A 13,398-nucleotide genomic window follows, 5' to 3' on the forward strand; every position below is an offset into this window, starting at 1 on the left:
AGTTATTAAGATCCAAATTATTTCTTTTTATTAGACAACTCACTAGTGTAGATATATCACATTTAATTGCATTTTATTGACCTACTGGTAACAAACATTCAACTACCAAGAGCTAGCTCATAAATCGATCATGATCTTAACAAAAAATATATTGTACCTTATATTCACCAAGAACTGTAATAGACTTACCTGTGCACTCTTGCCGTGTGTTTCAACGTAGGCTAGAGGGATGATCTTGTTCTTGTACAGTCGTAGCACTTCCTCATCAGAGACCGGAGATAGCCCACGGTACACAGTACCCAACTGGATCTGCAGGAACGAGTCGATCTTCATCAACAAACCTTTCTCGATGTCGTAGTGAAGTCCTCTAATTGCAAACCCTGGCGTGTACTCCAACCTACCGATCTCTTCCGGGTACTACAACAAAAGGCCTACAATCAATCAGTAACTCAAGTATAACCAAAACGTTTATACATATAAATGTTTTGCAACCTTATAACTAAAAATCACAGATGCTGTAATAAAACTTTCTATATGGATGACTAATATTATGAATAATTTTACAATGGTACAAAAAGGAAAGTGGTTTTACATGATTTTATCATGACTAATATTAAAATGATAAATATTGTTTGGTTAACAATTCTACATTTAAGGATTCGGTAGCTGCAGCATAAGAAGAGGATAACAGTTGTAATACAAACACATGTACAGTATGCAAATGTTGAGTTGAGCTCCATTTTACCCCTTTCAACCATAGCTGTGTTACATTTATAGTATGTTCCAATATTTACAATACACGCCATAAGTTATAAACTTGAGGTTTTACATTTATTTTTGCACCAAATTTTTAATTAAGAAGACAAGTTGGACAAAATAAAAATAATGTACTGCAAACAATTGTAACAAAAACTTAACAATACATAATGTTAGATATCTCTGTTTAAATAGATTTTAAAGTATAAAATTTTGAATACCTGACTAACTTTGGATTTATATTTAACATACATAATATATCTGAAAAAAAAAACGATTGACAAACATGGAAATAAATAAGACAAGGAAAAAGATAAGGTATCAGTAGATTACATGTTGATATAACCACTAAACAGCCAGTTAATTAATTGATTTTTAGTAACTAACTCAAGGGAGGAGGAGAACTGGAAATGTCACTTATAATTGCTGTCATGGATCTGATCTTTATCTTACGTTCAGGGTATTATTCTCTGTATTTTAACCATATTTTAGTTTTACTAAGCCACTCTGCCTAATCTGTAACACGGCTGATCCACCTCCATATGTGCACTTCAATGAGTAACACGACACTTTGAAACAGTGTAAGTGCTCATGAAACGTTTTATGGATCTTGTGCATGTATTAATAGGTCCTAATAATCAGTAGTAAATGTCTACTTGAGATTCATGGTGGGTTATTAAATAAAATGTCAGTAATTGATTGTGAATATTGTGATAAAGCTCTAAGAGCCCTCTTTAACTTACTGAGTGCTTATTACTTTGAACCTTGAGTGCTGGCAGCTGGAAATTACAAAAACAAGTTTCCTTATGACTGAGGGTTTCAAGGAATTTTTTATTTATTGCCTGGACAACAATGTCTACTATTTTTATAACTATTTCAATCACACTTAATATTTCGAAAAACCCCACAATTAAAAATAGCATTGTAGGTATTTAAAAAAATTATTAACATGCTTAACTACTTGTATAAACTTTATGTATAAAAAGTATTGATAAGTATTGCAAATATATGTATGAGAACTTTTTCATAATCTTAAAGGCTCTATCTGAGTTCTAATGATGTCACACACATAATTATTAACATAGCACCACTGTTGCGATTGAAAAACCATGTACAGTCTTTTTTGTTGGATATGTATATTGTCTATCATCTATCCACAATATAATAAATATGAGTATTAATTCTGTAATCACCATTCAGAAGTGAATGTGTTAAACATTAAGTTTATTTTAGAGATATGAGAGCAATAAAAAATTTTGAAATATTAACCCCCATTTTGTGCATTTTGTCAGATATCAAATGAAAGCATGTTAAAAACGGGTAATGTTTTTACTTTGAGAAAAAAAAAATCAGCAGCACATGTTTGAAAGAGAAAAATTTAATAACTCCATAACGGTTTTTTAAGTTCCTAAAATTATGTTGTTTCATTACATTTTTTGCTGGTTTTTACAAAAAAAAAAAAAAAAACAAAAAACAAAACAAAAAACTGGTTTGTTGAGTTTAGATATATATACTTTTTTATGCAAATTTGTTAATTTTTGATATATTTTTTGAGTATTTTAAATATCAGTTTATGGGTAATCATCACACAAACAAAGCTAATCGCCAATTTGTGCTTTGGTTATTTCCACAGTACACTAAATAGTAGAAATAAAATTATAAAATACTCCAGAATGGATGACATATAACAACAACACACAGGATTTGTCTGGACAGTGCAACTACAGCAAAATCACCAAGGTTCAAACACTCATGACAGAAGTGCGGTCATCTAGTATTGCTCACTAGTCAGAACTACTTGAGCAATACATGGTTGTAATTAACTGACCTATACACTTGAAATTGTGCATGAAGCTTTATTTATATATGAGGGACACTGAAATAGATGAAGGAACATATCACGCCATGGAAATAGGCTGAGCGTTAGCGAATATGTTTACATTGGTCTTATGGGTAACCATGATGGAAAAAAGAAAATATCAGAATAAATAAATTAGTATGCAAACAGTACACACATAAGAGATTTAAATAAGTATCAACACATGTAGCCTAACTATGCCAACACATAAATCATTTTATAGTGACTTGGTGTGTATATTTTTATAATTTAAACGCTGATATGAAACCCAATTTAATGAACAAAAACGTGAATGTATTATTTGGAAAGATAATAGAGAAACATTTCACATGTAGACTTTACATTTTGCATGAAACTTCATTTTTACATGAATGAATTCTATGATGTTGCATGTATAATCATGGAATTTGGCTGAGCATTGTTGGTCTCTATTAATCAGTAAGCTGAAACAATTTCTATTTTTTTGCCAGGGATGTAAACATTACTTTGTCGTACGATTCTCCGTTGAAGACAACAGATAAGAATCTGTTAATCATGAAATGACCTATACACTTAAAATTTTGAATTGAACCTCTGAGAAGCCTGTTACGCGACACATGGTGTGGTGTACCCCTACATTGAATTATGTGAACAACAATAATAATTAATGACACCTCTAATTATACAATTTTTTGTTTAGTTTAATTTGAAGTATTTAATATATTTATGCTTTACTCCACATTTGGAATCTTAGATAAATCGACAATGGCTGATTTCTTTTGGGAACACAATTATTTTTGTAGGCTATTGACAAATTAAAAAAAAGGATCCAAGTTCGTTGAAAATACTAGACAGTATGGAAGATACTAGGATTTGAATATAGATATTCTCAGACACAGAATGAAAGTAACATTGTCTCCAGTTATGTGAAAATGGAAAAATCACATCTAATTTATATTAAATACTGTTGGTCAAAAAGCGACTACTTCCGGTCACTGTAAGTTACTTCCACTCTAAGGTATTTTAGGAGCTATAGTAGAGTCTGCATTGTTACACTGATCAAGAAAATATAGACATATATACGTCTGAAAGGTCTTCTTTCGTTAAAAATTAACTCCTTCCACCTATTATAATCTACTTGCGGTCTAAGGTATTTTTGGTGCTTATAGTCTGCTGAGGGTAAAGAATGTGTGAGTCAAATTTCAAATATCTGGGAAATTCAAAGAAAATCCCAGACTATTGGGATATTGGGACCATTTGACTATTGGACTTACCTGGGAATTGCTGGGGTTTTTTGAAAAATAAAATATATTTCTTCAAGGGGCAAACTATTTCAGCCCCCATGGACTTAAGTTCATGACAAATATTGACTTTGTCTATTGAGACCAAAAGGCATGTGTATTTCAAATTTCGTCATTCTAGACTATTGGAAAATTGAAAAAATATCATTCTTCTAGGGTTGCAAACCCATTTCAACCTCTTTGGGTGGCTGATCTTCATGAGAATGTTTTTTTTTTAAATATGTAAATCAAGAGGTACGTATGTGTCAGATTTCATCTTTTTATGTCAATGGTAAGTTTGCACTACTATTCTTCTAAGAGTTGCAACCCCATTTCAACCCCTTTAGGTATTGATCTTCATAAAAGTGCTTTAGTTTTTCTATTTAAGTCATGAAGCATTACGCATATAAAATTTCAAATTTCTGGGATATTGGGAAGTTGGAGAATTAGTGATGTGTGAGTGAGGGCTTTATCTTTTATATAATTATTTACAGACAATGAACCCAAAATTGAGCCCTGTACATTTGTCAGATGCCTACTGATTTTGCAAATATAAGAGGCTATTTTACTAAATAGAGCCTATGTATATTAGTTTATTAAGTGAACCATTTACAGGTAATATAAAAATGTACATACACAACTTTTAATGAAATAATTATAATATTTCTTACCTTAAATTTTGATATGAGAGTATCTCGTCCCAAGTTATATAATAAAAAATCCATTGAAGGTTTATATACTGCCAGTGTGTAGTCATAATCAAATCCATACACCTTAACTTCATCCAGATCCAATTCATTGCAAGCAAATACTCCTCTAGGGTTAACGTTTGGTGGAAGTTTCTTTGCTGTAAAATTAATATTAGGTATTAAGACACTATTTTAGTCCATTGAAGGACTTGTCTTATTACTATCTACTATAAACCTTACTGCTAAGTACATTACCATACCAGTATGCATTTGTAAATTCGAATTTTTTAGGTTTAAACCGCTGCCATAATGGAAAGAAATCGCGTACCAAACTGGCTAATGAACTTAGTTAAGGTATTTAAAAGACCATTTTTTGTACAAAGTTTGAACTTGTTTCAGCACTCCTATAGCCACACTTGGTGATAGAAAAATTCTAATACAATTTATACACAATAAATATTTCAAAAACAGTTTGACATATAACAAATTATTTATTACAATAGTTTTAGAAAATTGTACGAGCATTAAAAAACACTTTTTGCTTCATAAATAATGGAGTGAATTTAAACAAGTTTATATAGCCACCATATTGAAACATAATGGCATGACAAGCTGACCAACGAAATTAACTAAAACACATATAAGATAAATTTATGTACCAAACTTAAACTTTTTTGGAACAGCTATCATCACATTATATAGCATAGATATATAATATTTTGAACGGGGGTAATTTTGGGCTATTAGGGTAATGTTCAATGAAGCTATGCAAAATTTGCAGCAAGTTCTACCATGTGGGCAATTGTAATAGGCTGATTTTGTATTAAACATAATTAATTAATACTTAAAAGACGTTCCATTTTCTCTAATACATATTTTAGGAGAAAATTTTCATTTCACACTAAAACTGAAAAACACAATTCACTTTACAAAACAACTATTTTAACACCAATACATAGCTTAGGTAGAGTAAAAAAACCCCTATGAAAATTTGTAATCATCATCAATGTTTCCAGAAATTTGACTTATTGGCAATCGTAACCCTCAGTCTCAAAAACCTTTTCTGAAAAAATTATGTACACAGAGGTAAAAAAAGACAACTGATTTCATGTTACAAAAATAGGATTCTCGCCATTTCTTGACTTTGAATGCTTAGAACACTTAATGCAGACTTAATCATTACAAGAACCACAGATAAGGATCTCATGAATGCTATGGATCTTACTCTCACAGAAACAGATGTAAAATCTACAAGTCAACACTAATGATAAAAAACTTTGGTGAACTAACATAAGAAGTATGAAAACAAAATCGAAAAGTAGGCATTTCAAAACAGTTAAGTAGAGCTGCAGTTATATACAGCAATGAATCGCCAACGAACAGTCTGTTACTATAGTTGCTGACAGACTGAGCACATGCCAAAAACCCAAAGCAAAGTAAAGAATTTATTTTTTGAATTTTTATATGTTAAAATACTTTGTTTTCATCGGATCTTTTTAGTAGCACATTACATGATTGTCCCCAAACAGGCAGGACTAGTATTACACAAAAGTATTTTTCACCTTTACTATAATACTTTGTAAACTCCCTGCCTCTAACTAAGGGATGTATGCATGATATTCTTACTGGAAGAATATTAAAGAGCTTGAAATGGTGGAATCACCCTTTAATGATAACCGTTTCACCAATGAAGAAGAGAGAATGGTATAGGACTGGAGTTTTATGGATCAACTTTATAAAACTTAATGAAATATGTGTAAAAGTTTATACGTATTATTTTTAACACACTTAAGAACACTTTCTTCGAAAGCTCTCAGTTGAGAAAACGTAACATTGTGACACTACAGAGGCTGTTCCAGGCTCTTTGAGAGCTGTAAATCCAAGTTGTTTTAGAAATATCATTCCAGCCGTCCTGGTCACAGATCACTGAGAATTTTAGGAATTATTGCTCAAGATAGTTTTGAAGAGCATATTGTTCTGAACAAGGACAGATATACTGGGATTGAGCTAAAATTAATAATTTTTGTAAAATAATACAAAACATTACATTGTCTACTTTTTCAGAGAAAACTTAAGATTATTATAAAGGAATCCAGGGGCGGCCCGAAATAGAAAATTAACCTGTACACCACTCCTTTAATTTTTATGAACCCTCTATTACAGTTATTTTATGGAATATATATTTAAAAAAATAAATAAATATCCTTTACGTAACGACCACACCTCCAATCTTCCTAGCTGTACATAGAAAGAACTAGTATTTGCTTTTAGTGGAAAATGGAGAGGGGATTGATAATGTATGCAATCAAACATTAGGATTTGAGATAAGGACAAACCCATTAGTTCATATTTTATATATCATTGGTTTTTAATATTATGTACATCTTTAATGTACTTCTTTAATATTATGTAGCCTATTAAAGAAGTAGGATGTTCAGAAAATGTGAACTACGATAAGGAAACAGATTTTATTACCCACAACTGTTCAGAAAACAAAAGAGCTTCTTCAAACATTATACATAATATTACTACAAAATAAAGAGCAGGGATCTATGTTCATCTACTATGTAGTGATAGATAATGTGAACTAATGAACATATTTACTTTCCCTAATCTTATCAGTGACAGTCGGCTCCAAGAATACTTCTGAATCGGGTTCTAGCTATAATGAAGAAGTTAGGTAATAAGTAATGATATAATAAAATTGGTATATAATTTCATCTCTAGAGATTTCTAGGTACTTTGGATCCAGAGGCCACTATTTTAGGAAATATTTTTGTTATCGGTAACTAAAAAAACTATGTTATTACTGAGACTTACTTTGACTTACTGAGAAAATTATTTGTCATTATGATAATTAGTTCTGTTTTCGGCCTCCCAAAAAGAAGCAATGTAAGCGAGAAGGAGGCCACTATGTTTCTACTACTTGTTATTAGACTATTTAGGTAGGTAAATATATACATATATATTGTAAATATAAAAATTACTAATGCTCACGTGATCTGAGCTTGATTTAGGTATTATCTTAATGGATGTTTTTTTTTCGCCAGAAGTGTGGGGTGGCACCACCATAACCCACACGTCTAGCCAGGGACATTTCTGATCTGTACTTTCCCAATCTCAGATCACGTGCCAGATCATCCAACGCCTTCGGCGCTACCCCGCACTTCTGGTAAGAAAAAAACCCTTGAGATAGTACCCAAATTCAAGTTCAGATCACATGAGAGTTCTTAAAGGTTATCTTTAATTTGGTACTCTTGTAATATATTTATGATTACCTAATCTAAACCTACTTATATCGCATAATAATAAGTAGTAAGTAGGGATAGAGTGGCCTCCTTGCCGACATCCTGCTTTTGGTAGACAGGAAGCAAGAAACCGATCGTTATGACAAATAGTTTTCATAGTAAGTCAAATAAAGTTTGTTCTTTCTAATAATGTAGTTTTTTAGGTAAGAGTCCAAATCACTGCTGCCAGTCTGAGCTTCCAAATTTTATGATACAACGTGCGAATTTGCCGTGCCACTGTAACAACCGGAAGGAATGCTGCTCGTCTCAGGATCATCCAGAAATTAATAAAACCTTATCATTTCTAAAGCAATATACAGAAATTTTAGCTCAATAAAAATAAAGATTCATAAAATTTAATTTCATTCTAATTATGAGTAAAATTATACCTCTGTTCATACCATCTGGAGGATTGTATTATTTTCTTTGAACAGTACATTTTAAGAAAATTTACAAGGCTCCCTGAATATGAACACCACTTTCATTACACAATAGATGCTTTTATTTTTTTAGTTGGAATTTTTAATTCACTCAGATTGAAAATCCGGGCAGAAGGAAGTGAGGAGATTGTGCTGAATCATCAGACGAATCTTCTTTTCAATTTTCATATATTGGGAGAATGAAAGTAGTGCCTGTAATATAGGAGCTTTCCGGAATTCATCAGATTTTTGTTATCATGGGATGGTATCAACCCTTGTTAGAGATATAATTTTAAAGTGAAATTCTTTTTTATATTGTTTATTTTTAATAAACACCTTTCAGAAATGGTGTCCAGTGCAGTGGCATGGACCTAGAGCTGACTGAAACAAAAAGGTCTAAAATTTTTTTAAATATATTTGAGGATGTCAAGTAATAGATTCAATTATTTTTCAACACCTTGTTTACTGAAACCAGTTGGAAAGACATTCAGCCAGTTAGTCAAAATGTTAGAAAAATGGTGATATGGTTTGTCTTCACTGCTGAAATTGTAGCATCACTTCAGTTTCACATAGTTACTCCCCTCCACCCATACATAGCTGTCACCCAATTTTGAACATAAATTAATTGACGTTTTGTATCTTCCCCTTCAAGCACAAGTTTTTTTCCCTTTAATTATTACAATAAATAACTACAGATGATGTATTTTCTATAAAGGCTGACATGCTCCTAAATCATTTTACTTCACCGATCACAAAATGATTCACACTGAAATGTAGTATATTTCTTTCTCTTACTACTGAGACACAGCACACCTGTTTCTGTTCCCTCAAATAACAATGATTGATTAAAAATTATATACTTCGAGTGAAGTATAGCTTGATTGATGCGAGTTTTGAATGAAATTGATAGCATGTTTTCTACTACTACATACTACTTCATACGCTCATGATATTGCATCTATAGACATAAGATAAATCAAATTGTGCAGTTTAGAACTTCCTGAATCCATTGACACCACAATCATTTGAGAGATGAATACTGTAGATGATTAATCGTACAAAAACCCAAACGTTCCTGCCACACTCCGTTAGGATTTCTAGGAATTATGGTATGCTACTCTCACACTTCTAAGGTTAAAGGATTTGCTAAAAATGTTCCATTTTTAGATTTTATATACTTGTTTAGTTGTTGTGGTTGTTACACTTTTAAGTAAACTTAAAATATTATTGCAAAGACAAGTAATAATTTGATTTTGATATGTTTGTTATTGTATTTAATATTTTAGATAAATTATTATCAATTTTTAATCAATTATCAACTGTTTAGTTATTGGATCTAGATATCAATAATTATACTAAGAGGTTATAAGCTTGTGAAAACCAGTTCCACATTCCATACTCAGTCCTAGGTTTTAAATTATACAATTGCGGGGTAGAGTACGATAAGCGGACTTGGTTTATCATACCGATATTGACAAATGATATTACTTAATTATAACTATTGATATAATGAACCGATACTGATTTTTAACAATAACTAACTTTTACATATAAAGAATGAATTGTTTTTTATAGACAATAACCCAGTCGCTCGTGGGGAAACGTGAAATGAATTTTTAAATGTGGCATATCAGCCGATCTGCTTGCAGATTATCTATGTGAGTATTGTACAGAAGAGAAGTACGGTTTTCTAGAGAGGATGCTTTCAACAACTTCTTGAAAGTGATTAATCATTGCTACCCGGGAGAAAAACATAAATAGATATTTAACTTTTTCCCATATAAACGTTTCTAATTCTTCGATTGATTGTTATAGCTCCTTTATTTCTTACATTGGTTACTATATATATAATGTTATTTTAATTTCAAATATGATTGTTATTATGACTATAGATATCTTGATGATTTATAGACTCGTATTCAATATATGAATATTTAGTATCGATGATTATACTAATCTGATATAAAAACGGGTCCACTTATCGTACTTTACCCCAATTGCACAATTTAAGAGCTTGAAAGAGATGTCAGATAGTCCTTTTCCCTTGCCTAAAATATACTAACCTCTGTAATTTCTAGGGACTATAATAGCCTATCCTACTTTTTACCTCTAGACTGCCTATTGGAGTAACATTTAAAAATCAAGTTAAACTAATATAGTAAGAGAACTTATGGTAGATTAGTGTTACAGCGTATCTTATTAAGATTACTGTTTAATTAGTCTAATTTTAACAAAATCTGTGTAGCCTAACAATGATACCTAGTATTTAACAGCTAACTCAACATGTCTGCGCATGAAATTCCAAGCAACAAGCTACACTAAAAAATTACTTGATTAATTTAATAAAACTAATTTGAAATTAGCATAATTAGGCTTAATAAAACAATAATAAACAGTCTAGACAATAATTATCAAATAAATGCCAAGTAAACATATTACATTATCCTACAGGTTTAATATCTATTGTTGATGGAAATATATACTTTTCTTAGAAGTTTCTATGATATATATTATGAGAATTTAATGTAAAATTGCTAGATTTTTAGGATACGTACGTATTTTAGGATAAAATATGTACGTTGCATTTATAGTATCCTACAAGCTTGATATTGAGTGTCCAAGGAAAATTAACGCGTTTGGGTAAAAACATAAAATTATTTTCACCTAGTTACAAGCCTATCCTGAATTAATTTGTACTTACATTCATATTTCTGTTTTGTTCTGAAATAAGCATCGATCGGATCACCTGTTGGTATTTCCACTGTTTTTCGAGGAGAGCTCATATGTATTTGTGCGGTCCATTGTAAAAGAATTGATTGTTGTTTGCCGATACTTTGTGAAAATTGACATAACCTTGACAGACTAACGAAGTTCATCGCAAGCAGACGCTACAGTACCGTTTAAAAAGCATATGATGCTTAACAGTCTGTAAAACAATACGGCGCAAAAACATGCAACCAACATGCTTTACGATTTTTTTATTTGTTCATTTCCATACTATATTGAGTATATAATTCCTTAGTGCCAAAATTTGTATGAGGTTTAGCAAATGGTGACATTCCGTTCTTGCAGCTTGGATGGGAACTAGGGAGTCCAGATTGACTTAAATTTGTATGTCTCCAGTGAGCTAAGTCCCCAGCAAATCACATTCATATTTATTTAATTTTAGCTTACCATTCAAGCTTTGGAAGTATTTGTATACTAAAATAGACTAGAATTTACCTTCGGAAAAATGACATCCTGTCAACGTCCCCAAAACTGTTGGGTGGGTATGAATTTCAAAAGTGTTACATTTGATTGAAGAAAGGAGGCAACTGTTGCTCAGGAAAATGTTCGGATTTTTAAAACAATATCAACTGATATATTTCAATGATGTACCTTTAATGAAATCTTTGCTACTTTATATACTAATCGTTAAAGAAGACAGGCAGGGGCATTTATAAAGTTTTTGATGTATTTTTCGATCTCACCATAGCATTTGACTGTGTATCTTGAAGTAATGTTGCATCGAGTATTTGGAGCCTTTCAAAAGCGTGGATATTATGTAATTATCCTAGTTTACAGAAAAATGCCAGTTCGTTCACAGTTCTAGTGTTTTCTCAAATGAAAAAAAAACGACACCATTACTGCTTGTACTCATCAATCTATCGTGGGATGGTGATTTAATACACGGATTACACGAATCTCTGTTTTGGATTAAAAAAATTTGATGAAGAAAGACCTAGAAACCAAATCTTTAGTAACAATAAGCTCTTGCATCCAAACATTCTCAAAGATGAATTTAAAAGTAAATAGGTAGAAATTAAGTTTCAAATTTGTGCAACATATTGCCTGTCAATTCATCTGTCATAGATGATTAAAAACTTTGATTTAAGAAACTGTCAAACTCACATGATTGCACCTCGATCGAGATTTGACTTAGAATGAAAATATATGCGCTATAGTTGATTCAGTAATTTACGTTTTACATAACCTTGCCATATATTAGTTTTAAGGAATATTAAGAATAACACAGGTGGCTGTTCTAAAAATGAACTCAAAATAATTATTGTCGGGATTCATAGAAAGGTGTCAGATTCGTAAAAGAATTCCTAGTGTTGTTAAACGTTGAATTCTGGGAACTTCTCTGAGAGGAGTAAACTCAGTATTGCTTGTATAGCTATGAGGTAACCATATACTGCTGTCTTTTTTATTTATTTTTTATTATCTTTTAGGTCTCAGCTCTTAGGCTATGCTGGTTTGTTTTAGGTCACTTTGGCTATTATTCCTCTCATGATTGGACCTCCCCGGGATTTGAATCCGTGATCGCTCAGTTAGAGAGCCGTGACTGTATCCACTAGTCTACGGAGGACTACTAAGGTCGATGCGAATGTTAAGTTTAGTTCCAGTTCACCTTCCTCTAACGTGCAGCATCGAAATCTGATGCTGTTGCAGACTTGACTCCTGAAATCTGAAGTCATATTCGTCTGAAGGAATCCAAAAACAGTCGGCGACGAAGAACGAAGAACCTCAAAACGAATCCCCCTACATCGTTTCTACATCAGAGACAACCAGACTTCAAAAAGTAATGCAATCTAGGTGTAGCGGTATTGTCATTGCCTCATCTGGTGTACAATTGAGTGCACTAAGATGACGATCCCAAAGCACTGAGGGGCAATCGTGTCTTTTACACATAACGCAGCCATGGTGGTAAGGGTTGATTCAATGCGAATGTTGAGTTTAACGGCGGTTCACCTTCCTCTTACGTACAGCATCTGAAGTCTGATGCTGTTGCAGACATGACACCTGAAATTTGAAGTCATGTTTCGTCTGAAGGGATCCACAAACAGTCGGCGACGAAAGACGAAGAAGCTCAAAACGAAACCACCCGCATCGTTTCAACATCAGAGACATCCAGACTACAAAAAGCAGTGCAAATTGGTGAAGAGGTATTCTCATTGTCTCATCAGGTGCACAATTAATTGCATTCGCATTGAATCAACCCTTTCCACCGTAGCTGCATTATGTGTAGAATACTCGGTTCCTCCACTGGGTTTTGGGATCGTCATTGTAGTGCACTCAACGTAAAAATTTCAGTTCTGCCTGTCTTTCAACACGATATCTCGAAAACGAACTGACCTATAGACTTGA

At 32.3% G+C, this 13,398-nt stretch overlaps 1 protein-coding gene across 3 annotated transcripts in view; it reads right to left on the reverse strand.

Annotated features, from left to right (window-relative positions):
- Window positions 1-11,163, reverse strand: part of LOC124362833 (5'-nucleotidase domain-containing protein 3) — a 31,103-nt gene extending 19,940 nt beyond the window's left edge. For 2 of the 3 annotated variants that reach the window (XM_046817678.1, XM_046817679.1), the window contains exons 1-3: window positions 10,970-11,163; window positions 4,545-4,720; window positions 190-417 (exon numbers count right to left, since the gene is read on the reverse strand). In XM_046817678.1, the coding sequence (XP_046673634.1) occupies window positions 190-417; window positions 4,545-4,720; window positions 10,970-11,144 (579 nt within the window). In that variant the 5' untranslated portion in view covers window positions 11,145-11,163. Of the gene's footprint in view, window positions 1-189; window positions 432-4,544; window positions 4,721-10,969 lie in introns of all 3 variants that reach the window. The other variant, XM_046817680.1, reaches the window with a different exon arrangement.
- Between the last annotated feature and the right edge of the window lie 2,235 nt (window positions 11,164-13,398).

The sequence above is a fragment of the Homalodisca vitripennis genome, chromosome 5 (assembly GCF_021130785.1).
Source record: "Homalodisca vitripennis isolate AUS2020 chromosome 5, UT_GWSS_2.1, whole genome shotgun sequence".
NCBI classification, from domain to species: domain Eukaryota; kingdom Metazoa; phylum Arthropoda; class Insecta; order Hemiptera; family Cicadellidae; genus Homalodisca; species Homalodisca vitripennis.